Genomic DNA, 25284 nt, shown 5'->3' with positions numbered 1-25284 from the left:
TAATTATCTCCAGAATATAAACAAATGTGATTTGCAGGTATTGATGGATACGTGTTTGAGATCAGTGTCAATTGTGGGAATTGTCTGGCTGTCACGTTTTTCTCTTTGTAGTTGCAGATGTAAACACTCTCCTCTGAGTGCATTCCTCGACACTCCTGTCACAACACAGACCAGCTCGATGGCAACTTCTGAGAAACCAAACAACCTAAGAACAACATGGATACTTCCTCAGGCGCGGAGTGAGAAAACAGCTCCCACTGATCCAGCGGGAGAAAACACCCGAGCTGAGCTTCCTAAGGTATCTTTAACACAACAGTCACCTTGGCCCGCTGACTTTCACTGACACTCGGTGGGGTCGTCTCGATCAGCTGATTCTCCCTTAACTCACAAAGTGCTTAATCCAATCTAGAATCCACGGAGATTTAACTGGATTTAATCTGGACAAAGAACATTGCAACGTGAAAAGAGAAGACCCCACATTTGTAAATACACACTTTTATTGACATCAATTTAAAGAGACAAAAACGTCACAGCTGCCGCATTGAAACCATAAACCCGTCTATCCTAATCATAAAGGTTGTGTTATTGTAACTATACATTTAGCTGTAGTTATTTAGTGAAAATCAACTATTATTTACACTAGACAACCTTTAATCAAACAGATTTACTGGCAATCTCTATGATGTGCACTCAGCCTGTATCACTCGGTTACTTATTTCTAAGAACGATTTTGACCTGAACTTCATCCCAGAGCTGAGCTGCGACCACAAACTGTCACCGTTCCCTCGGCGCAGCGGGATGATTGGCCCTGTCGCATGACATCTGTGGGGACCTGATCTGTTTTAAGAGTTTGAAAACAAGATTACAGTAATGCTCCGGGTACTTGATCTGTTGACAGGTAAGCTATGAGGAGAAAAGAGCTGCTCTGGAGGGCGCATGGCAAATACACAAGGTGTTATGGAAAAAAACACGTTGGTTACTTTTACATTAAACGTACGTGTTGAAATAGGAATGTTGAATAAAAGGTTTGCCGGTTGGCTTGTACCACATTCGGCATATGATGGCGTGTTATGCCAAGGCTATGGCAATATCAAAATGTAGGCACCAAAGACGATATATTATTCTGTAGCCCAGCAATGTACACTCATGTAGACCAAAAAGTCATTAGTTTTGTGACTTTGTTAAAAAGCTGAAATGTCCTTACAGGATGGGACAATTCTGACCACAGAAATTGTAAAGTATGTCCAACACATCGGGCTCCTGAACCCTCATAACCCCCTGACCTTTCCTAGGCTGCACTGCTATGACCTCGCCATCGGGTGGAGGCTCTATCAGCGGGTGCACTTTGTTATCCTTCATCTTAAAGTCAGTAACGCCGGGCAGCATGCCGTTCCTCTCTGCCTTGGCGTCCTCTGAATCCTCCTTTGTGTCTAAGATGCTAAGTGGGCTCGGGTCGTCTTGACACGCGTCCGAGTCGCTCGCGTGGGGTAACGAAAAGTAGGTGCACTTCCTTGAAAATGACGACTTCTTGTCCTCCAGTTCGGACTTTGAGCTGAAAAGGGAATACGGGGCATCCTCCTCAGTGTCATCGCACTTCCCTTCGCCTTCAGGAGTGTTAGTGAAGCTTTTGTTGATGCCAACAGGGTCTGAGACAGACTTTCTGATCAACGTGTTTTCCCCGAGGAGCCATTGTTCATTATCGATGGGGACTCTGTCTACAGGACCCACTTGTGCATTCAAAGCGATGCAACGTGTTGCTGCGCTTAAGGTGTCCAGTGCATTAGTGGAATTGAAGTAAGACAACTCGGACACCGCTTTGGACCGGGCCATGTGGAAGGGAGAGAAAATGCTTGTGTGCTCTTTCTTATTCTGTTTCGGCGCAGACGGCGGCCTTTCACACACTTCCTCTTCAGGTTTAGCGTCTTTCTTGCCGTAAAGTCTTTCAATCGTTCTCCTCACAAAGCCTTTAGTGATTGATTTCCGTGCCGAGTCATCTTCACTGCCAGACAGCTCACTCGAGGTCTGGGACTGGTACCCGCCGCTGACTGAGGTCTCCGTCCTTAACTCGGACCGCTCTGACACGTTCGGGCTGGGGAAGCGTCCGCGTCCGTGCTGGATGTCCGTGGCACTCTTTGCCAGGAACATGTCCCTAATGGATCGGACCCTGTTGCCTTCGGGCTCTGCTATAACTCCACTGGAATCGTAGCTGAATGACAACGACGACTGAGGAGCTGATTGGGTGCCGGGGGCCGACTGAGGCGCGGGCGGATCGGAGGGCAACTCCTCGGCGCCCGACTCCACTGGGTTGTTTCTTTGTGAGAGGCGTCTGAAGGCCGGACTTTCCGTTGTCTTGTGGGCATTGGCGACTTGTTTTTCCAGAAGAATCACTCTCTCTGCAACAGACTGGGATGTCGGTTGTTCAGACTGATGCTTGAGTTTTTCCACAGCCTTTTCGGACTTTGCGTCTGTAGCCTGTGTTGCCAACGCAGGAGCTTCCTGATATGCTCCAATATATCTGTCCAGAGTGGCGTGTTCCTCCTCTGAGCTAGACTCTTTGTCATCGTAGCTTGAGCTGTGGATCCGTTCGACGTCCACGTTCGGTTGCCCGACGTGTTCTTCACAGCTGCTGTGGTCATTCCCACTATCTTCGTCCGCGTTGAATCCACAACTCTTCGTTAAACTCTCTGACTTGATCAAACTATCGTCTGTTGTGGTGTATGAGTCCTGCTTTTCTATCTCATTGCTTAAATCCATGTTCGGACTTGTTGTCTTTTCACAAAACGGTGTTTTATCGACGTGGCGGTCCTCGTCGTCTGAGCTGACCGTGTCCTCCTCTGTCTCTTCCATCAAAGCCACCAACTCTCTACACTTTTTCGTTTGTTCCCTGTGATCCTGAAGATCATTGGGGCATTCTTCCTCCTCTTCTTCATTGCCGGACAAACTCTCCTCAATGATGACCTTTAGTTTCTTACATTCAATATCAGGCTGTTCTTCCTCTGTAGATGGGTTGTCAGCACCTGAGTTACACGTGCTTTCATACATCGAACCTGCGTGACATTCAATCTCTTCCTCTGACGAAGAACTTGTTTGCATATCTGGGCTGCTTTCCTTCCCTCTTACATTTGGTTCTGCTTTGTCATTCGGCTGCTTGTCCTCTTCATCCTCAGAGTGACTTTCAGGGTTGGACGAGTCTTCACTTCCCCTGCTCTCCTCACATTCAACTTCTGCTTCCTCTTCTGAACTGTGAACTGCTCCTGAGCTGGTTGCACAGCTCACCTTCTGCTCTAAATCTTTGGCAGTGCACGACATGTCCTGCCCTTCCTCGTCTGACCCTGACTCATCGTCGTGGGTGAGCTCTTCATCAGGAACGACCTCCTCGCTGTGCATCTGCAGCTGATTGCCTTCCTCGTCCTGCTCCTCTGCCTCAGAGCTATTACTGTCGTGATCTAGACTTTTCTTGCTGCTCATTTGAGTCTTTTCTTCATTCTTGGCTTGTTCGCCGTTATCTTTATCAAACGACATTTGACTGTAAAGCTCCGTTTCTTTAGCTTTCTGTCTATCAACAGGTTCCGCTGGTGGACATGTGCCCACATCATCCTGCCCATACAGACCGTCCTTGTCTTTAGTTATGCTAACAGCGCTGGATTGTTTGGGCTGGTTAATATCTGTGAACTTTTTGATGATGGAACTCACATCGACGTCAGTTTTCTCTTCTTTAGCAACGTCACCTACATTAACGGCATCTCCTGTGGAGAAGTGGGATGTCACGGCATTACTTTTATCTTCGGGTTCCACTTTCTCGATCTGTCCTTCACCACTACTGTCACTTTTAACACACACCGACAGAGAGGTCAGTTCCTCTTTGAGATTCTTCGGTATGTCAAGATTATCCACGATCTCATCGATGACTTTGTCGTCTTTTTCAGGACTGTCCTCCTCGGTCGCCACTTCTTCCTCTAAATCATTTGGCGTTGAGCTGCGACTCTTGCATTTGTCTCCAAGCTCCTGAAAGCCTTTCCAGCTCTGCAGGAGCTGCTTGGAGGCCGACTGCTGTAAGTCGGACAGACTGGTTTTTAACTTGTCGGAATCCTCAATGCTGGCGATTTCTCTGAGGGAGTCGATCATTTTTAAAGCCTCGGCACAGCTGACGTTGTTTGCGTTCAGCTCGTCCATGTTGAAGTCAGTGAGGCCTTTCTTCAGGGTCATGACGGACAGGAAAGCGAGGAGAGCTTTGGATGAGGAGCCGAACGTCGAGGCCACGTGAGAGGAGAAGTCCGGCAGACTGTTGGACTTTTCCAGACACGACCGACGTTTGTTCTGTGTTATTTGTCTAATTGACTTTATCGAGTAGCAAATCTTCTCAAGCACCGGTTTCATGTTTGGCTCGTTTGCGGTGTTTAATGGCCTTGTTTTTGTTGTGGACTTTTCTTGATCTGATGTCACAAGGTCACCTGAGGCCTTACTGTCATCGCTGTGATCAGCGTCCAATGGCGTGAGAGCATCACAGCTTAGTGTTTTGGCCGGTTCTGATGTTGATTTTAGTGACTGTGGTGTATTCTGGCGCTGCCTTTGGGATGATTTTGCCCTTTGTGTCCTATTTGTCGTCTCTGACGCGTTGTCTGATGTGAGATTTCTCAAGAGCAGCCTTGACTTGTGTCCGACAGGTGGTGACACCATGTCCAGAGACTGAGAATATGGAGATAGCCTTTTTTGTGTTTTAGGCCTATGAAGCTTCCTCTTAAAAGAGGGGCTAGCGTTGGGTGTTGCCTGTCTTCGTATTCTAGTATTCGAGGGACTCGTTTTATCTGGTGGGCGGTTATGTAATGTTGATAGTTTCGGAGAGTGATGAGGAAGTTCAGAGGAGAGTTTCTTGGTTTGGGATTTTCTCTCCTGTGTTGGACTGCACGTGAATTTGACATTTTTCCCTGAGGGTGTGGGTGCTTCTTTCTCAGTTAAAAACGTCGTATTGCTCTGTGTCGGAGCCTCACTTGATGAAAGACTGACCGGCGACATCCTCTCCTCAGATGTTAAACTAGCAGGAGACGCAGAAGTACAATGTGATGGGCTGCTTATAAAATCAGAGATGCCGTTCGATTGCGGTGCCTCTTCTGGCAAGTTTTCGGGTGGCCGCCGCGTCCCCGTCGAACAGATGCCGCTTGGCAACACGTTATCACCCGCTGTGTTGACGGGAGTAGATGATGCTCCCGTCTCTGAAATGGCATCGCTACACGAAGCATATTTATCCAGACGAGCCTTTCTGAGAGACATCTTCCTGTCGAGAGATGTATTACTGACCAAAGGGGCCCTTTTAATGGATGGAGTTCTGGGTAATGGTGCTTCCCTCGGCGTGGAAGGAATGTCAGTTGGGATTGATGTTGTCATTTCCAACGTGTGGTCGCTGGGCGATACGGCAGCGTCGGACGTCGGGCTGACAGATAATGTGTGATTATCTGACATGTGGCTGCTCGCTGATGAGAGCCTGTATACGACGCTGCTGGACGAGGACGCACAGATCATGTGATGCTCTGTGTCTGGAAGCTCTGTATTTTCAGCAGGTGGGGGCGAGGGAGGAGGTAGTAGCTCTGTATTTTCAGCAGGTGGGGGTGATGGAGGTGGTAGTAGCTCTGTATTTTCAGCAGGTGGGGGCGATGGAGGTGGTGATGGTAGCTCCATGGAAAGCGTATTGGAAGGTGTTTCCTGTAGAAATGAAATTTTGATTGGACTCGGTTTGTTTTCTACTTCGCTGCCTGATGGCCTTTCCGTTTCTGTGCTCTCATTAATTGCTGGAATGATTTCAGAACAGTTATGATTCGAAGGCTTTCTGTTGTCTTCATTCATCTGAGATACACTGCTGTGGTTTTCTATGTTTGCAGCTTGCTGATTGACCGTGTTTTTTTCCACTGATGGACTTGCTTTGTTTTCAAAAGACATGATTCTTTGTTTGACAGAAGCTCCTGGCTCATTCGGAGGCAACAAGTCCGTTTTGAGAGATTGTTTTCTCTCATCCGCCACGATCATCAAGCCCTTCGTATTTTCGGGCTGCCCACACCTGCCGGTTTCTATTTGTACGAGAGTTTCTGATTCCTTACTCTCCTCGTGTGGGAAGGCTTCGGGGTTCAGATGAACTTTCTCCAGCCAGTTCTCCACATATTCATTAGTAACAGAGCTGGAGGAGTTAAAAGCAGGCAGTGACATGCTTTTGCTGACGTCAAACGGCTCATGTTCGTTCTTTTTCTCCTGATGCATTGATGTCTGCCGTGTCAGTATTCCCCGTGGTTGGCTTACTTCATTGGGAGCAACATTCAGGCCGCTGTTTTCAAAAGAAACCGTCCTGCTCGTAGTTTCTTTCGATGGTGATGGTCCGTTTGGGTCTTTGAGTATACATTTTATCCTGTCATCCTCTGTTGAAACACCCCCATCTCCGTTTTGTGTTTGTCCCTTTTTTAGTTTCATCATGCTTTTTGCCGGTTTCGACTTAGTCCCATAAATTTTCTTAATGAACCCAGCGCTGGAGAAAGTTTTCACTTTCTTACTTTTCTCCGCTGCTCTGTCGGAGTTTTCTTTTCGTCTTTTCCCTGGCGACATAAGCCGATGAACACGTTTGTTGATCACTTTTGGTTTCGAGGACCCCCTCTTATCTTTATTGACCACTCTTTTCTCTTTAGTGGGCTTCAGGATCCGTTGTTGAGCATTTTTTGCTCGACTTGCGCCAGTCCACGCTGAAGGCGAGGTCAAATCAGATGCTGACGTGCTCTCGCCTCTCCAGATGCTAATCGACTCAGAAGCTGTGGATGGTCTCCAGAGCTGGGGTTCAAACTCGTGATTGGAGGAGTTTGCTCCAGTTGCTGAAGTAGCTGGCCTGCAAAAAGAACTCCCAGAATCAGAGATACGCCGTGAACAAAGGTTTGCAAAGAAATTATCCTGGCAGGTCTGCTGTTCGTACACGTGTAAGACAGTTTCAGTGACCTCCTCTCCGCTGGATTCAGTCTGGAGGATCTCATTCAACCCTGCTGATTTGAACGTGGACACATTTCTGCTGCTTATGTTGTTGGCGTCCACAGAGCCAAGTCTTCTGGGTTTGGGCACCGGTCTACTGCTACTCTGTTTGACCATGCAGTAGTGCCCCGTCATGGCTTCGATTTCCATCTGCTCTCTGTAGGAGTAAGAACCAACCATATCTTCCTGAACCCCCTCTGCCGTCACTGACTTTACGCTCTCCACAGACACTTGCTTTTTTCTTATTTGCTTGTGCCCCGGTGTGGGAAGTCTCCTCACGGACGCCACGCCCGTCTGTCCTTTAATATCATCCTCTTCATTACCGCTATCACTGAAAGCTCTGCTGCCCAGCGATGGTGGATCCTCATCATTGTTATCCCGATTTTTGTCCTTGTCGAAGGAGGCGGCAGGACTTTGTAAATCCAGTGAGTTTGACTGTAGAGAGCTGATCTTCTCGGTCTCCGGTAAACAGGTCACATTAAGTTGATTGGCTACACTTGAGCGCGCCAGAGTGGTCGTCCAATGGATGGTTTCCTCCTCCTTTATTGTCAGCCGCACCCTCATCTCCACCGTCATGGTGCCATCTTGGTTCACTCGAAAGGACTTCTCAATGTCGTCATCCGTGGGCAGGAAGCTGTCCTGCTCCCCGGCTCCGACTCCGAGGCAGGACTCGGGTGTTTCCGGTACCGACTCCAGCGCATGACCCGGTTCCAGCTCGACAGAGCGACTCGGTAGGTAGGAACTTTCTGCGATGGAGTTATGGATCCGATTCACGATGTACCTCTCAGACGAGGGGGAGAAACTCCTTGACTTCGAAGTGTGTGATTGTGACTTCTTTTTAGCTTTTCAGCCAAGCAGATACAAAAGAAAGTCCAAAGATGGAAGAGGACAGGCGGCCAGTTTGAAGGGGATACCCAAGAAGCATGAAAGGAGGAAAAAAAGAGGAAAAAGAAAAGTTAGAAAGATAGCACAGCTAATCACATCTCATGAAGAACAATAGCAGACGGCCACGGAGACAGTGTATGTAGGTCATCCACTGTATTACACATGATATCACTGCCTCAGCTCTTTCCCAACCTTCATCCCATGAGAGCAGGTGGATTACTGCAGACACACTTCTCCAATGGGAATACATGTCCAACTCAAGGAAACAAAATACATAGAGATCCACACAAAAACAAATAGTTAGGTAAACTTACATTTTAAAGTGCGTAGTCTTCTGTGACCCATTCGTTTTATAGACGTTATTGGAGGTGTTGATTTCTTTGAATTGTAGTTGGCGGGCCTGAATGGCTCCCTGCCTACAGCCACTACAGTCCCAGAAGTCAATATCAAGCCTGGAAGGCCATCCACCTGCAGTAGACAGAAAATATGTCACTCTAATGGCATCTGATGATGTTAGCAGGTATATCAGGAAGTGTAGGAAAAATCTAGACTCTACATGTTAGGGAGTGATGTAATTACAAATGGCATGCATGTAGATATACGACAAGGCTATATTAAACGTGTTCTTTGTTAAAATGGCACCTTAGGATAACAGCCAGCACTGCATTTAGAATAGATCCTTGACCTAAAGCCTTACAGTGCAGTATCCCAGAATGCCTTTCGAGGCATTAGGGAGTTGTTAAAGAAGATTAACACTTTCTCTGCTCAGGTAACGGTTATTTACAGGCCGGGTTCATGCCAGTCCTTCGCCAGGCGAATAATGACGCTAATAAAACCTAAGTTTATATATTTGCATTGCATTTGACACCCCACACTTTGGCCTTGATGCCCCGTGGGGAAAAAAAATCATCGTACGGTTCCATGTAAAAAAAAAAGGCATGTGCAGCGTAGTGGGCTTGTCTGGAATTACAGCCACCCGAGCGGAGCTGAGCGAGCGGGCAGCGAAAGCACACAGCGGCATTTTTTATTATAAAAATACCAGTCTGGTTCCGCTCCGTTACCGCTGACACCACAAGTCTGAAGCCCAAGCCCGACCCAGAATCCCACTGTGTCCTACACAGGGCCGAACTACCCAGTGTCAGAAGAATATGCAGCAATAATTTTGGCACCCCCTAAGGAAATATAAAATAAGTCATGTATGGGCTTTAAATAATAATAATGATAAAGGTTTATTTTAAATATATCAGCCACTGTAGGCCTACCATAATTATAAATAGTTATATGATATATTTTCTTAGTTGTAGGAGAGGTTTACTGAATAAATTATAAGGATTTAAGTAAGTTGTTGAATCCTATTTTCTTCTTCTTCTAAAAAAAGAAATGTGGGGAGAACACTCACACGTCTGCCATCAGCTGTGTATAGTTTCACCACATGGAACTCCAGCAGCTCTGAAATATATCCCAGGATGGACTCAAAAGAGGGTGTTGTCCTCTTGTGAAGCACCACCGAGTGTTTTACAGCGGGGTCACCATTGCGGTAAACCACGAGGATCTTTGGCGTGCGAACAAGCACCGGCTCCTGCTTGTGGAAAAGCCTGGCCTGCTGCACGGTCCGCCGCCGGGAGCTAACAGGCCTGGCGTGGTACCAGGGTGCCAACTTCTTCCGGGCCAGCGCCAGGTTGATCGGTTTGACCTTGCGACTGTCGGAGCAGATGTAGGATTTCCCATCCTCCAGTTCATCCAAAGTATGGACTGCGTGAATCCCCCGGGGGGTGGTGATGTTCCTCACCCCAAACGGCAGGGGGACCTTTTTAGAGAGACTGTCCAGGAGTGCGTCGAACGTTTTAAAGGTGCGATTGTTGACGACCATGCGTAGGCCGTTGAACTGAGGGTCTCCACTCTTGTAGAAGCAGACCCTCTTTGATAGGATGGGGTCGTTGATGTTTGGGTGGCGCGGGCTGCCAAAGGTGTGTCCACTCCCCAGTGACTGGTCGGGGGGGACCCTCCGAAATCCCGGCTCATTCATCATCGCTGATTAGCTGGAAGGGGAGCAAAATAGAAAGAAGATGATGTTTAGCGGAAACATAAGGTTTCCTGTGTGACCCAGTTGAGGTTCTGTTAGGTGGACGGCACAGTAAATAGTTAAGTAATGATGTTTCTGATTCCTTAAAAGAAAAAAATAATAATAATCTTCAAATAAATTGTTTGGTCCACTTGTACAGATATATAAAGAAACAGGTATTAAATAGCCTAATCACAAGATCATGAGAAGGGTAAAACATTGTCTGGGAAGTTTAAGATACATGTGCGTGTCTACTTCTGCAAGTGGGTCAAGACAGAAACATAACAGACAACCTAGTTTGTGACACGTAAACAAGGTGAATGAGGTCTGGCAAACATATGTTGTTTACTTTGTTGAGCCTGACTTCTGGGGAACGTGGCACGTGACTGGCACGTCAATTAGTTGTTTACTCGGTTTTTAACAACACAATTGAGCATTTAATAAGTGATACGCGAAGGTTTGATTGATTATTCTCTTTAACCAGTATTTATTTTTTCAGAATTTCAGAAATTTCAGTATTATCGTTTTAATACAGAAAATGTATATAAACTAATTCAAAAATGTATGTGATCTATATAAATCAAAACCCTATGTTGTCACAAATTAAATTGATGTCTCAAAACACTTATATATTGAATATTAAATTGCTAAATCATTGTACATTTAACGTGAAAAAGGAGGGAAATATATTATTGATTTATTAGAATTGGTTTAATTACAAAAATAAACAAAAAATTGGGATATTTAATTTTAAAATTGGATACAAGACCTTTAGTTTATCTATTTAGTATTAGTAGTTTGTAGTAGGAGCAGCAGTATTAGTTTTATTTAATAGACCAACATTCAAATTAGTATCTTTTAAATTCAGGGAGAAATATTTGTAGCTGATAGTATCAAAATCAGAACAAAACAAGATTTGTGGTCACGATATTTCTACTGCCGTTATACTGTGGGCTTGTAACACAAGCCCACAGTATAACTGGATGGATTAAACCAGCGAATAAACACACACAACAATTTCAGGATTTCAAAGTAAACTCACCTACGTCGGAATCATGAAATTCCCCACTGTTTTGAAAGGATCCATGACATGTTATTCCGTGCTCTACATCATGATATGCTGTTGCCTGCACGGCAACAGTTTATTTCTGGAGGCACCATCCTGGTTAATTTGCTTAATCTTTGCACAAAGTTAATCTCTCCCCTGCAAGTGCATTGCTTGGAAATCCTCTTCGGAAAGGTGTGTCACACAGATGTACGTAGGGTTGCCATAGCAGGGCAAAGAGGTGGACTAATGACCTGAGACACATTCATTATGTGTTTTGTATGTTGAATAGGCAGGAATAGACTTTTCCCCCTACAAATATAATGATAAACCAAAACAATTTAAAAACATAATCCCCCGAAGCTCACTCTTACAATGAGATACAAATAGAATTAAACTAACAGACATGAGCTATTTAAACCACTTCCATTACAGCATAACATATTGTAATATGTGAATTGTTCCTTTTATTTCTGAAGGCTATAACCCAAAATCAGAGCAGGTTTTCTCCACCAGCAGATGGTAAAATGGTGTCCGGTTGTAATATTCGTACGGTAAGCTCATAGAGGACCTCTTAACATAATAAGGATTAAGGAGCTCTCCACTCGCAGGACCCTTAGAAGAGCGCTTGTTTCCATTGAGAGGAGAGCATTCACCTTATTACATCTTAATAATGAGAAATCCTATTATGTATTATTAAATTTTACCATATGATGTATTTGACCCTGTGATATGAACACATACAGGGCACTTTTAATTTAAACATAGACATTGAAACGTCCACGACACGTGGAGGCTTTTATAGTACAGAAATACACTCAATAGTGGTTATTCTAGAAGTAACCAAGTTAAACCGTATTACTGAGGGCATTTGCTGGTCATGTATATGCTTAACCATGCTGGCTATCATGAGTTGCATAACAGTTACCAAATCTGGACTCAAATGAGTCTATTTCTGTAGTGAACGGGATTAGCCGAAAAGGGGGTGACTTCATTCCACATTAAACCTCGGGCTGAAGTTGAGGAATCAAAGGAATATACAAACGTTATCAGGTTTCCGCTCAGTATAGAAAGATAAAGTGATGACAAACTCGTCATACTGTTTTAGTTTACTGCTGCAAAAATATCTCAGGTGTGTGTACGGAACAGACGGTATGTGCCGTAGGAAAGAATTCCTGCTGAGTGCGACGTTCAGGAATGCCACAGGAGGCTCCCATGTGCCGAGCCCATGACCTGTTCCCAAAACAACAACGAGCACAAAAATGTGAAAAATCCTTCAAAGGAAGCTGGGTTGGGGGTGGGGGTGGGGGGGGAACAATGGAGGAAGCCCTCAGAGTAAACAGGTAGGCCCGAAAAGCCTGCGTGCCCCTCATTCCAGCCCTCCGCTCCAGAGATAAGAGCAAATGTTGAAACCAAGCGGGTTAAAAAATCGGGCTGGTCACACTGACACAGCGGCACGGATCCTGCCAAACATACTCCAATCGGTCCGAAAATAGGCCCGAGCCGAAGCCGTGCACTCGAAGTAGCGTGGCAGGTAATAGCAACAGTCTGCAGCTCCATTTGTCACATAACCCCTCCACGTCACGGAGTTATAACGAACCAGCTGGTGATATGAATACTGTTATTTTTCCTTCACATGATTACACATGAAATCACACGCCGCCACGACAGAGATATCTGTCTCTGCGTTCCGGGTGCACCCCCCCACCCCCTCCCCCCATGCCATGCACTATTTTTAAGCCCTAGCGCCTATACTGCAACTAATTGGCGCCAAGTTAGATTCAAACCTATGCTGTTAATGGGAAAAAATGTGTGATATGTTTTGGCCCATGTCCCCTTTCTATATTTGGCCCGGCGTCCTCTGTGCAGCTGTTCCTCCAGATCTGCCTGCCTGCGTTCCCATCAAACACCTCTCTTCAGTCTGCGCATATTGCCTCAATTCGAGAGTGCTTCAGCTTGAAAGGGCAGAAATACAGTTGGTGGCTACATAGATAAATAACAGCGGTTTGCTCTGATGTCGTGCCATGTTTAGCCCCTGTGTTTTGCATTTGAAATAAAATGCCCAGCTCATTTTGTGGCCCTTGTACGAACTGGTTAAAATTCCAGGCATTGCAGCTGTCAGGAATTCAATTATAAGTGATACAGCTGCACCGTCAAACCAACAAACTTCAATTAAAACTCAGATTATCCTGCAAATATTATGTCCTTAAATTATTAAACCTCAAAATCTTTATCCTTCCAGACTTTTTAGATAAACACAATACAAATTGATAAATTCCATTTTTCCTTTGAGAGTACTTTAATGTGAGCTAAAAAAAACTTGGCAGACGTTGAGCCATACAATGTGCTTACTATTCAAAATTCCATTCAAGTTACATGATGTTATATCTTTTTTCCCCTCTTCACTTCCAGTGGAATTCCCAGATTTTGAATGAATCTGTGCCAAAACAGGACTCACGCTGTAAGGTCACACCACCGCCTGTCCCCTCCCCTCCAAAAGCCCTCACACAGCAGTCAAGAGGTCCCCACCCCATCCATTTTGAGCGCTGCGTATCAGCTGTGCCAAGCTTTTAATCTGCCTGGTGACATCCCAGTGTTTCCTGCATGGGACAGAGGGAAAGATAAGCACGCTCCTCCGTGCGGTAAATCACTCCGCACTCCCACTCGTTTCACTGATATGACCATTATTCAATTAGGCTGCACTCAAACTGACCACAATTCACGGTAATTAGGCTACAGTCAACCGTTTGGTGATTGTTTTCATATCATTTCCCAATATCTTTCACTATACTTTTTATACCTTACATAATTAAATATATTCATCTGCAATCCAACAAACAAGAACATAGAGAAATACAAAGAAAAGAGAATATATGAGCTACATTTTTCTTTTCCCCTACCATCAACGTCCACGTAGTTGATGGTAGGGGAACCTACCACACCACCAGACCCAGCGGAGTGCCGGGTCTGGTGGTGTCATTTTGGGACACTTGTGGATACAGCAAGCATGAATCAAGCTTTACTCTGATAATGTAGCCATAACTTTCTTTACACAACATTTTTAATAATCTTACAAGGGATTATCCAATGAAATAAGGGAGAGTCCACTTAGCATCCAGCTACACTAGCATACCTGTAGCCGGCATAAGCTTCAGCTAATTCAGCAAAGACAACCACGAAAAAATAAGCTGTTATTATCTTGTGAAGTTGTTTTTTTTTACTTTAATATGTGATGCTTGGTGACTCACATTACAGCAAGAGTAACATATTCTGTTGAGTGTTCACAATAGGCTAGTTAGATGGTTAACAATCAATAATTAGCTAGCTCACAGTTAGCTAGTAAGTGACTGACATAGCTAACACGTTAGCGCATCATTCGATTTATGCACATATCTTAAAAAGCTTATACTATCTTATAAATCTATATTTATAGGCTGTTATTTCATAGGTTGTATGTTTTTAAGCAGCAGTAGCCAGATACATCATATTTTAACTTTTGGTAATGTTATAAAAGATAAGCTAGTTTAACAGTATAAGCTAACATTACCATAAACCGTTGATGCTCATTATCAGCCTACATTCTTGAAACAAAATTAAACCTTTTATTAATTTAATACTTGTGAAGCTGTTTCTACATTATTGTGCTAACTACACTACTAAGTGATCCTGTAGGGACTTAGATATGTTCTGTAAACTGTTAGAACGTAAACTATTGACTAGCTAATAGTTAGCGTTAACTGACATATTAGAGTACATTTGACTCATTTGACTCTTTTTAATAGGCCTATTTATTTTTATATTTTTCATTTACCTTTACATTTCAGAGGGAAATATATTGGAGCATTCTTTTTGATCCTTTACATCCATTTGACAGCTATATTTGCAAGTAACACCCCCAAAACATTTGATCAGTTTATAAAACACAATGCAGTTTTATAGATAAGGTTGCACAACAGGCGCCTCTATAAAGTAGTTTATAAACAAACAGTAAAAACAGTCATTTTTTATTTTCCTTTAATCTTCTTTCAACCATTATTTCACCAAATAGTCTCTGTGTATTTCTTTTTGGGATTTCTAGCCAAAATGATAGCACAGTTTAAAGACAATAATATAACACACAATAAAATCTCAGTACATTTCAACACCAGGCTACGGGAGTGAGACAAAGCGGACTGACAAAATAATTACATGAAGAAAAAAAGACAAAACACAATGGCAGATTAAAAATGATGTGTCTCTTGTACGTCTGCAGATTGTGAGGATAGAGCGTATCAACGACAAAGCCTCTCTAGAGCAATATAAATACTGATATGCACAGAATGTGGCCTATTATTCTCCAGGGGGGCAGTGGCAGGCAGGGTCCTCCTCACCAAAGCGTTCAATACCACATGGCTGTTAGCTTTGGAGGGTCCGGGCGGAGGGCCAGTCCCCCTGACGGGACAACCTGGCTACGCCGCGACCCAGATAGCAGCCCCGGGTGAGGAGTGATTTATCCGTCTGTGCTCGCATCAGACAACCTTCCTCTGATTAAGGGTCAGTCACTGAGCAACAGAGCTGAGTGGAGTGGACATGGGCGAGACAGGCGGCCTCCCTGTGTGAGACACTGGCATCCTGACCGCCACAGAAATGGACTTTCCAGACGCTGCGAGCGGCACATGCACCGCTCCGTGTGCCTATGAGCGCACACATTCATATACACCAGTGGGCATTTACACAGGAATGTGCACGTAGTCATTATTTCTCCTCTTCCTTTTATTCGTATACACTGGCTGACTAACACACATACACGCACACACACGCACACACACAGACACACACCAGAGCCAAGATAAAGACTTATTGAGCTGGCCTTGACATTAGTCCAACCCGACAACAAAAGGATGTGGTGAATCTGAGTCGCCCACTGTTTGACTCGTCTCTGTGGGCTGTTAAAGACCAGTGTTCCTGCTGTTCAGGGTTCACAAACAGGTTACCGCCCGCATCACTTTCAATGGAGGTGGTGTCTATTGTGTTCATATGTTGTAAGGGAACCATGTAAGGGTGAGATATACCCATGTCATGGTTGCTTTAAAGTGAATTCTCTCTTGATATAATAGATTATTGTGCTTCACTACTACAGTTGTGGCCAAATCAGGAAAATGTTCTTTCAGGACTGAGGAATTAATATATAGATTGCAGATATTGCTTCGTAGTTATCTCACAATTTGAGCCCTATAACACTGTTGAAGTGATACAATCCTCTACATTCTCCAAATTCTGTGTCACGCACCTCCAAAATTGATTGTATGAATTGCTATTTCTTATTGAAAAATGTTCATAATGTGAGGACGTGTTTTTTTTTTTTAAATATGAGAAATCATCACCAATGTTGGGGTCTGAGAGGTGGAGAGGGAGATTTTCATACAATAAGTCGACAGAAATAGTGTCACAGCTGTTAATAAACACGGGAAATGGTGAAGATCATCAGATTAAACATTTTAAAATGTAACAATACAACAATACAATACATGTAACGACATGGATTTTAGGGACATTTAGGAAGACAAAACCTGGAAACTTCATGCTCCATGATGTCAGATATGCAGAATCATAAAATATTCAGAGGGTTTAGCTTTTTTCTACAGCTAAATAAAATAAGTGTGATATATATTATTGTATATGGTTAGAAACACCAATCAAGACTTTTAACAGCACACAGTAATGCCTACTGACATGATCATAGATTGAGGTGTAATTGTCATCAGACTATAATCACACACACACAAACACACGCACACTGTATATTTCAAGTATTACCTTAATGAAGTAGTAATTCTGAGGTTCTCTACAGAAATAAACAAAGAAGAGCACATGGGTTAATATGGGATTTTACCTGCAAATAATGTATTGCACATGTTATATGAGCCTCAGAAGCATTTTCACAACATAATAATATAATAACATTATACTTATGATGTATAAGGTACGTGTAAGGGCTTCTACAAGCATGCTTATGCAAAAGACAGAAAATATTCAGTGTTCAAATTGTCCCGTTTTTAAAATCCTCCATGCTTAGAAGATAATGTAGCTTAAAATAGCTCGAACTAACACTACGTTAACAAACCATTACAGTGACGTGTTTCCCACACAGGTAGCCTGATGGTAATAATGACAGCCGAGCTGGAGCTTGCGTGACCACAGCAGGACTTCTGTCAGGGATTACTGGATCACGCCACCTCACCTGGATCCATATGGGACTCACAGCAGGCTCACATGCTCACCCCTTCCCTCACACGCCTACATTTTCACACGGACTGGATTGTTGTTGTTCTGGAGGTGCAATAAAACCTTATTATTATTAGTAATATCTTATACATTTAGCTATAAATACAACTCAATTAAAAGTTTAATTTGTAAGCAGGTATTTTGTTGAAAAGAGGTTGGACATACTACGACACAATCAATGGTTTTGTAATAAGTAAAAATGTAAAAAATATTTCTGTTAAATTGTCTAAATATAATCAAATGTGTTATCCATCCACCAATCCATTATTGATCAGCGCTTAAACTCAAACTTGTTAGTTTGATCATATTTAATTATCAATCAACAATAACATCAATAACTTCTGCTTTCACACACTTGAAAAATGCTATATTATTTTTCATCAGGGCCATATATTTTTTTTACACCATTGAAAGGCCAAACAATGTAGTGACATAATGTTTTATTTATAGATACACAGAATGTAAAGCGTTTACATATCAACCTAAGCTGGTAAATATTTCAAAAAGTTACCACATTACCTGTCAATTACTACATTATTACTTTTTAATGGAGCCACACCTGGTGAGGGTTTAGTTTCACAGTGAGCTTCATGTAGTCCTGTGCTCAGCTGACCCCTGGTGGCAACAACCGGCAGCACAACTAATCTTTACAGGATCTGGAAAACCTGACCAGCAATCTTTCAAATGAATAAAAGGTTAAATCTGATTTTTTTTAATTTTTGTTTTCAATGAACACCATGACATTGACTGTATAGAGCAGACAGGACAGACCAAACCCACAGAGAGGAGACAGGACCTGCAGAGGGAGGAACATGCTGTCAGCTTTTAGGGAACTGGAAGTGGACTGTTTGCTGTTTCAGTGGAAATGTGTTTGATATTTGTTTGAAGCTCATAATCCAAAAACATGAGCACAAACACACTTCCTGTGTAAGAGACAGCTCTCAGACCGATTGTGTTATTGAAAAAGAAAAAATACCAAACAGCGTCTAGACATTTGTCCCGGGTGTAGGTTCACGCAATTTAAACATTCATCTAAAAATATGACACCATAATATGGTTTTCTTCACGCTTTCTGAGCCAAGTTTTAGGTCACAAAAATAGAAATTAGTGAGTTTAAAATACTGTTTGTGTATTGGATTAGTTTTTACGAACGTCCCATGATCGCTTAGCACACAATGTGGGATCCTCACCCAAAGGTGGAGAAACTATGTACAGCAATAAAGCATTAGAAACAGACGCATCTAAATAACTGCAAACAGTTAACACAGATGTGGTGAAATAACCATGTCCTTATCTACTATAATAAACACATAAACAGCAAGTTTTTTTATTGAATGTAAATATGTCAGCTGCTGACACAAACACATTCACATGCAGACTCATTCATACCCACACACACACACACGCACACACACACACAAATACAATGAGACAACAAAGGGTTGTTGACCCAGGTCATGACACTCTGCCCTCTCCTCCCTAATTTAGACTATATTTTTATGTATTTCTGTTCTTTAGGAAGTCCTACCGGTGATTCCCAAAATGGTGTGAGTGGTGTGAATTTCACAGAGCATGGTTTCCTCTCAGATAAAGGATGTTCCCAGCCAATCTTTCATGGATGGAGCAAACAGAAGTCATCGGAACGAGGAAGTGGAGACAGGTGCTCGTTGGAAGATTCAAAGATCCACCGAAAAGAAAAAAAAAAAACATGAACAGACAATGGTCCACATTTATCTTGTGAAGAGCACCTCAGGAGAGCCTGTGAGTATGTTTTTACTGCTCTTTAATGCATTCAGTTTTCTATGTAGGTCATCCAATCCTTATTCAAATAAATCAATGGTCCCCAACCTTTTTGTTAGACATAGACTACAGTGATTATTTCAGGTCAACCAACCTTTTAGTTCACTGTACTGTTTATCAATCTCTTTTTTCCACCACCCATAGCTATGTATTTTGGGAGTTTGTCTGTGTTCCCTCAGCCCAATGTTCCCTCAACCCCATGTTCCCCCAGTCCTATGTTCGCTCAACCTGTTCCCTTAGCCCTATGTTCCCTCAACCCCATGTTCCCCCAGCCATATGTTCCCTCAACCCGTTCCCTCAGCCCTATGTTCCCTCAACCCCATCTTCCCTCAGCCCTATATGATCCCTTAACCCCATGTTCCCTCAACCCATTCCCTCAGCCCTATGTTCCCTCAACCCCATGTTCCCTCAGCCCTATGTTCCCTCAACCCATTCCCTCAGCCCTATGTTCCCCCAACCCCATGTTCCCTCAGCCCTATGTTCCCTCAGCCCTATATTCCCTCAACCCCATGTTCCCTCAGCCCTATATCCCCTCAACCCCATGTTCCCTCAGCCCTATGTTCCCTTAACCCCATGTCCCCTCAACCTATGTTCCCTCAGCCCTATGTTCCCTCAATCCCATGTTCCCTCAGCCCATTCCCTCAGCCCTATGTTCCCTCAACCCCATGTTCCCTCAGCCCTATATTCCCTCAACCCCATGTTCCCTCAGCCCTATGTTCCCTTAACCCCATGTCCCCTCAACCTATGTTCCCTCAGCCCTATGTTCCCTCAATCCAATGTTCCCTCAGCCCATTCCCTCAGCCCTATGTTCCCTCAACCCCATGTTCCCTCAGCCCATTCCCTCAGCCCTATGTTCCCTCAACCCCATGTTCCCTCAGCCCTATGTTCCCTCAGCCCCATGTTCCCTCAGCCCTATGTTTCCTCAATCCTATGTTCCCTCAGCCTATTCCATCAGCCCTATGTTCCCTCAACCCCATGTTCCCTCAGCCCATTCCCTCAGCCCTATGTTCCCTCAACCCCATGTTCCCTCAGCCCTATGTTCCCTCAGCCCTATGTTCTCTCAGCCCTATGTTGCCTCAACCCGTTCCCTCAGCCCTATGTTCCCTTAACCCTAACCCTGCATAATGTTCCCTAAACGCTATGTTCCCTCAGATTAATAATAAAACAAATAATTTCCTAACCCTAACCTCTAACTAAATTACTTAATTACTTATTACATACACTGCAGTGCCTGTTCAAACAGCAACGTGTTGTGTGTGCATAAGGGAAGGGACATGCACTCTCAGTTGTGTTCAGCTGGCTCAATTAACGTTGTATTTTCGTATTTTGTAAAAATAAAAATGTAATTAGTTGATACTATTCCGAGGTCTTTTCATGTACGCACTGAACTAAATTAACTGTGAAGTCTTTGCTTCACTCAAATTTTTTGAGAATTGCTGTTACTTTCCTAGTTCCTTTTTCCTTGGTACTGGCTATAAAATTAAGTGAGTCATTAATGACGTTTAGTTTGTCACGGTGTTGGTAGGCCTAAGCCACTCAACGGCATTGCTCACTTTCCTTAGCAGATGTTTAATTCCTGCCGAAGGGAAGGTCCGGAGCTAACAGGGGATCCCGTAAATAAAGGACGTAGGACTTGAAGAGAGCACAGTGTGGCTGTACTCTGCCAACACCTTTGTGCCTCCCAAAGAAAAACAGAGGAAACTGACTGCTGATGTAGTCATCTTATACTCACTAACCCGCCTGGACACGAGCTAAAAATTGTCCTGAATGCCACAAGAGGATTCAAACAAAAGAACGGAGAGTGCTGAGCTGATCAGGAGGGGCCTGGAGTTGATTCAGCTCCCTGAGTCAATTCCTGACCGTGAAACAAATGTGCCAGCCAGCTTGAAAAATGTTCTCTGGCACCAGTCCTAGTTTCTCCATGTCGTATTGTGCTGTGTAGCAATTGTTTATCATACGTACATGCAATTCTAGGCTTTTATTCACTCGGAAATCTTGTTTTGTTTTTGTTAAATTAAGTCCTGTATTAAACATGACCTTAATTATTCCCATTTATCACCTGTAAATAGCCTCAGAGAAAGAAATATAGATGTTTAATGCATACTTTGCACTACTAAATGTGTGTCAGTACAAACTTAAATTACATTTTGTCTCATGAGAAACGACTACAGGGGTTTGAGGGTATCGTATGCTGTACAGACTGTAAAGGACCCTCAGGCAAATTTGTGATACTAGGCTATAAATAAAATTGATTGACTTACAATATAAATTCTTATGAAGAAGAATTAACCAAAATATTTCATTGTGTCAGTTACATTTCTTTAGCTAATGGAACAGGTTTAATAGTTTCGCAGATGTAAAAAACATGTGTAGTTTATAATAGACTGTTGATGAAGTCTGTTTTTTGTGTTTTGGGGTCACATTTTAGTGGTGAATTCATCTGGTTATGGTGTTTTGAAGGGAAATCTTTTTTTTTTGTGACATATTTTTGTAAATCAGGCCAGAGAGAAGAAAGTTTTTCATTTTTAATCAACGTCATGTGTAAGATGGCCAATTCTCTACACAATGAGTAAAACAACCAACATACTGCTATGTTGACAGTTTAAATGAATCCGAGAATCAGAAATAAAACAAAAATAATTACTGCTATGTTGACAGTTTAAATGAATCCGAGAATCAGAAATAAAACAAAAATAATTACTGCTATGTTGACAGTTTAAATGAATCCGAGAATCAGAAATAAAACAAAAATAATTACTGCTATGTTGACAGTTTAAATGAATCCGAGAATCAGAAATAAAACAAAAATAATGATGAAACGCTATTAAATCATGTTGCGCCATAAGTTAACAAATCATTGCAGCCGCGCAATAAAAATACTTCCAAAACCATTTGTGAATAATCCCTGTGAGTTTCGTCACAGCAGCTGACATCTTGGCAGAAAAAGTGGGGGGGGGTACTCAATCTATCGACTCACGAGAGACAACTATTTATAACTGTAACGTGTGACAAAAGAGGAGTTGGAATCAGAAGAAAAATAAACTATTGAGTCACAGCGTTGAGTGGAGATTGACTGGATCCACTATATATAGTGGGAGCACAACTGGACGGTGGTGTGACTGGAGAGACCATAAAAGCGATCAGGCCGGAGAGGGACAGCATATGCCCGGGATTACGAGCAACCAGCCCTGCTTTAGGCGAGAGACACACCCTCTCCTGCAGCTGTCTCACATGCTGTATTTGCAATCTACTATCAATGACTTAATCAGTTTGGGCCCTCGCAGCCTCTCTGTGTCTGCCTCTGACACTGGACAAAGGAATCTTCACCTCCACCAGTTCACAGAGGTTTTTTTTAAAAATGTATTTATATGCGTGCATTTGGCTGGCATCTATGGGAACCCATACACAATTCAAACAGATGCAGATAGTAACTTGTCATGAGGCTTTGTTGACATTAATAAAAAGAATGAAGAATAATAGACTTTTGCTATTGATTTGTTATTTGAGATCATTCCATCAATAGGCATCATTCCACTTTTTACAATTCAGGTTCCTTTCAACTTTCAATATTACAAAACCTAGAAAAGCAGCATGTCCTCACACTGGAGAAGAAGGAGATAGCGTTTGGTTTATTGAGAGAGAACATAAAGTTTAATTGGGCACCGCTTTCCAATAAGGCTCTATTTATAAAGGGATTATAAATTGTAAGTCTATTAATGGTTAATAAACTTTACTTAGGGACTATGGGAGCAGCATTTGGGGTTACCAGATTGTGGTAAAATCCCCTTGGCTGGTTTAGTTTTCTTTTTTTGGAAATAATGCCGCTATAAATTTTGGTCAGCCATAAATACATATTTAACACGTTGGGTTTTAGTAGTTTTTTTACAACCCTTTTTCAGAAGGTGAGTGGTCCAAGTAGTCACCTGGCAACCCAAACTGTGCCAGATAACAGATCTCTTTATTAACCATTGATAAAGCCATTAGTTACAATTTATATGAAGGGAGTAGAATTAATGGGTTATCAAAATAGATGTGAATTAAATTTCTTTCAGACGATTAATTGCTTAATCAAGTCATAGTTCCTCCACTATTCCTGTTATGAGCCTGTTTTTGCACAACTCACATCCCCACTGCATCCGAAATTAGAAATGATTCCGTGAAAATGCCTTTTTGGTATAACCAATTAGGTATAAATGCTTTGCACCTCAGCTCATAAAGTAGAGGCATCTGTAGACTCAGTGTTTGCACGTTCAGACACAGCTAACAAAGCCTCCAACTCAACTCCGCCGCGTTCGCAACTCGGCCGGCGAGGCCGATATTGATGGTTTATTGGAGGTTGAGTGGAATAAATTGCAGCTGTGTTTGTGAAAGGCAGCTACATGAGATGAGATTAGGGCAGTGCCCATGATTAAGTGCTGCTGTGTTAATGTAGCCGGCCGTCCTGCTGTAATCTCTGAGTGGCTGCCTGGAGACTGCTGGCAGCGAGGCCCCGGGACACACACACAAACACACACACACCGCGGCAGCAATGGGAAAACCATGAAAGTCCACATTTCCCAGCTTTTAGCAGCTACATAATGCAAATTCAAATAATACAAATAAACCAGACTCAGGTGTTAATTTCTCATCAGTGTGGAATATATGAATACCATATATAATTCCTTCAATTAATTTTTTTTTTAGAAATTGTACATTTTTTATAGATAAAATTGTGTATATTTGCACTCAATCATATATATTAAATTAAATTGTGACGTGCATCTTTATATTTATATTTTTATGTATTCCCTATGTGACAAATAAAACCTTTAAATCCTTGAATGAAATTCTGAAAGTCTCCAGCCTTCCATTTAAATAATAAAATTAACCAGAAAATCAAAACAAAACACATTCATAAGAATTGTTCTCTCACAACAGTCAAACTTTATTGATATTTTACTGTATTTTGTCATCCAACACCTTCCTGTGTCTTCAAGATAAACAGTGAGCTCTTCCTCGTCAATTAGCCTGAGCAGTTAGCGTGAGGAGATAATATCACGGCTGACATGGGGGGTCTGCCTCTCCCTAAGTCGGCGCAGGTGACCCCCACCCAGTCTGCTGATGCCTCGGGGACGGTGGCCTGAGCCTGTTGTTATGCACCCATTAGCCGTAACAACAGTGAGGATAAACCTGCCACTCAGCCGCAGACTGAATTTAAACACATTCACACCAATTACACCGGATTGTTCTGCACAGCCCGAAGGGAAACGAGTCAATTTGTGTGCGAGGGGAAGTTAGAAGACGTAACGACCCCTCACGCGTGTCAGACAAATGTATTTGCAGTAAAAACGACTCAGAAATGAAGGTTGGCGTAAAAAAAAGACAAAACTGTAGCGGTTTGAACCTGAAGACATTTTTCCAACGTTGACTTTAACAAGAGCTGACATCACCATTACGACCGTGGGAAGACCAAGAAATATTTACCTTGAGGTCCAACCTCCACTTCTCCTACATAAGAGAATATTTCAAAACATTCAGCACGAACAAAGCGCATTAATATATACACCTCTGGAACATGTTTCCTCTGAGGTGCTAAAAATGGATCGTGAGGTCAGGGTGATTGACCCCCCCGGAGAAGAACCTCTTCCTTTTAAAATAGGGAAAAATCTCTATTTATAAAACGGGACTCTTTGTCAGCTATAAATACCGTGAACTGTCCTCATGGTTTTGATGTGATCTCTTAAAGATTTTTTTGCCCAATAAAGTTGACATATGATGAAGCAACAGACTGGGCTCAGTGTATAAATATATCGTAGCCTTTCAGAAATAACGCCTGATGTCATCACTGCGTTCGTATGCATAGTGTGTGGACGGTTATTGAATTAAACCTCGTGTTCAGCTCTGGAAACACGCAAATATAAAGTGTCACCATTGTTCGGGGCGGTGAGGTGTAGCGGACCACGGTGAATTTTAATGGCCCCTTCCATTAATCAGAAGAGGCTAAATCATTCACAGACAGGATGTCCGGAGCATAAACTGCGCTCCCATGCTGCGAAAACAAGGCGCCATGTGTAACGCAGACACCGAGATTACCTCCACGCCGTCCGGGCCAGGAAGCCGGGTCGCAGCCCTCCGCTGCCCTGCTTCCAGGTGAGCCACTGGTGCTCCATGTGGAAGTGGGAAAAACCAACAGAGACAGAGCCGATGTAATACAGAGCCGATGTTGTGATGAGTGGAAAAACATCTGGGAAAT

The 25284-nt window shown here is 43.1% G+C and overlaps 1 protein-coding gene across 1 annotated transcript; it reads right to left on the bottom strand.

The window, feature by feature from the left end:
- Positions 1-996: 996 nt before the first annotated feature.
- On the bottom strand, positions 997-11102 carry LOC311029143 (uncharacterized protein). The gene is made up of 4 exons (XM_084034114.1): positions 10990-11102; positions 9281-9920; positions 8196-8349; positions 997-7838 (listed from the first exon to the last, which is right to left on the bottom strand). Exons 2-4 carry the CDS (start codon positions 9908-9910, stop codon positions 1201-1203), a joined length of 7422 nt encoding a protein of 2473 aa, XP_083890240.1. The 5' UTR covers positions 9911-9920; positions 10990-11102; the 3' UTR covers positions 997-1200.
- Positions 11103-25284: the final 14182 nt, after the last annotated feature.

The sequence above is a fragment of the Eutrigla gurnardus genome (genome assembly GCF_963514095.1).
Source record: "Eutrigla gurnardus genome assembly, chromosome: 18".
NCBI classification, from domain to species: domain Eukaryota; kingdom Metazoa; phylum Chordata; class Actinopteri; order Perciformes; family Triglidae; genus Eutrigla; species Eutrigla gurnardus.
This window is presented reverse-complemented; position numbering and strand designations above follow the sequence as displayed.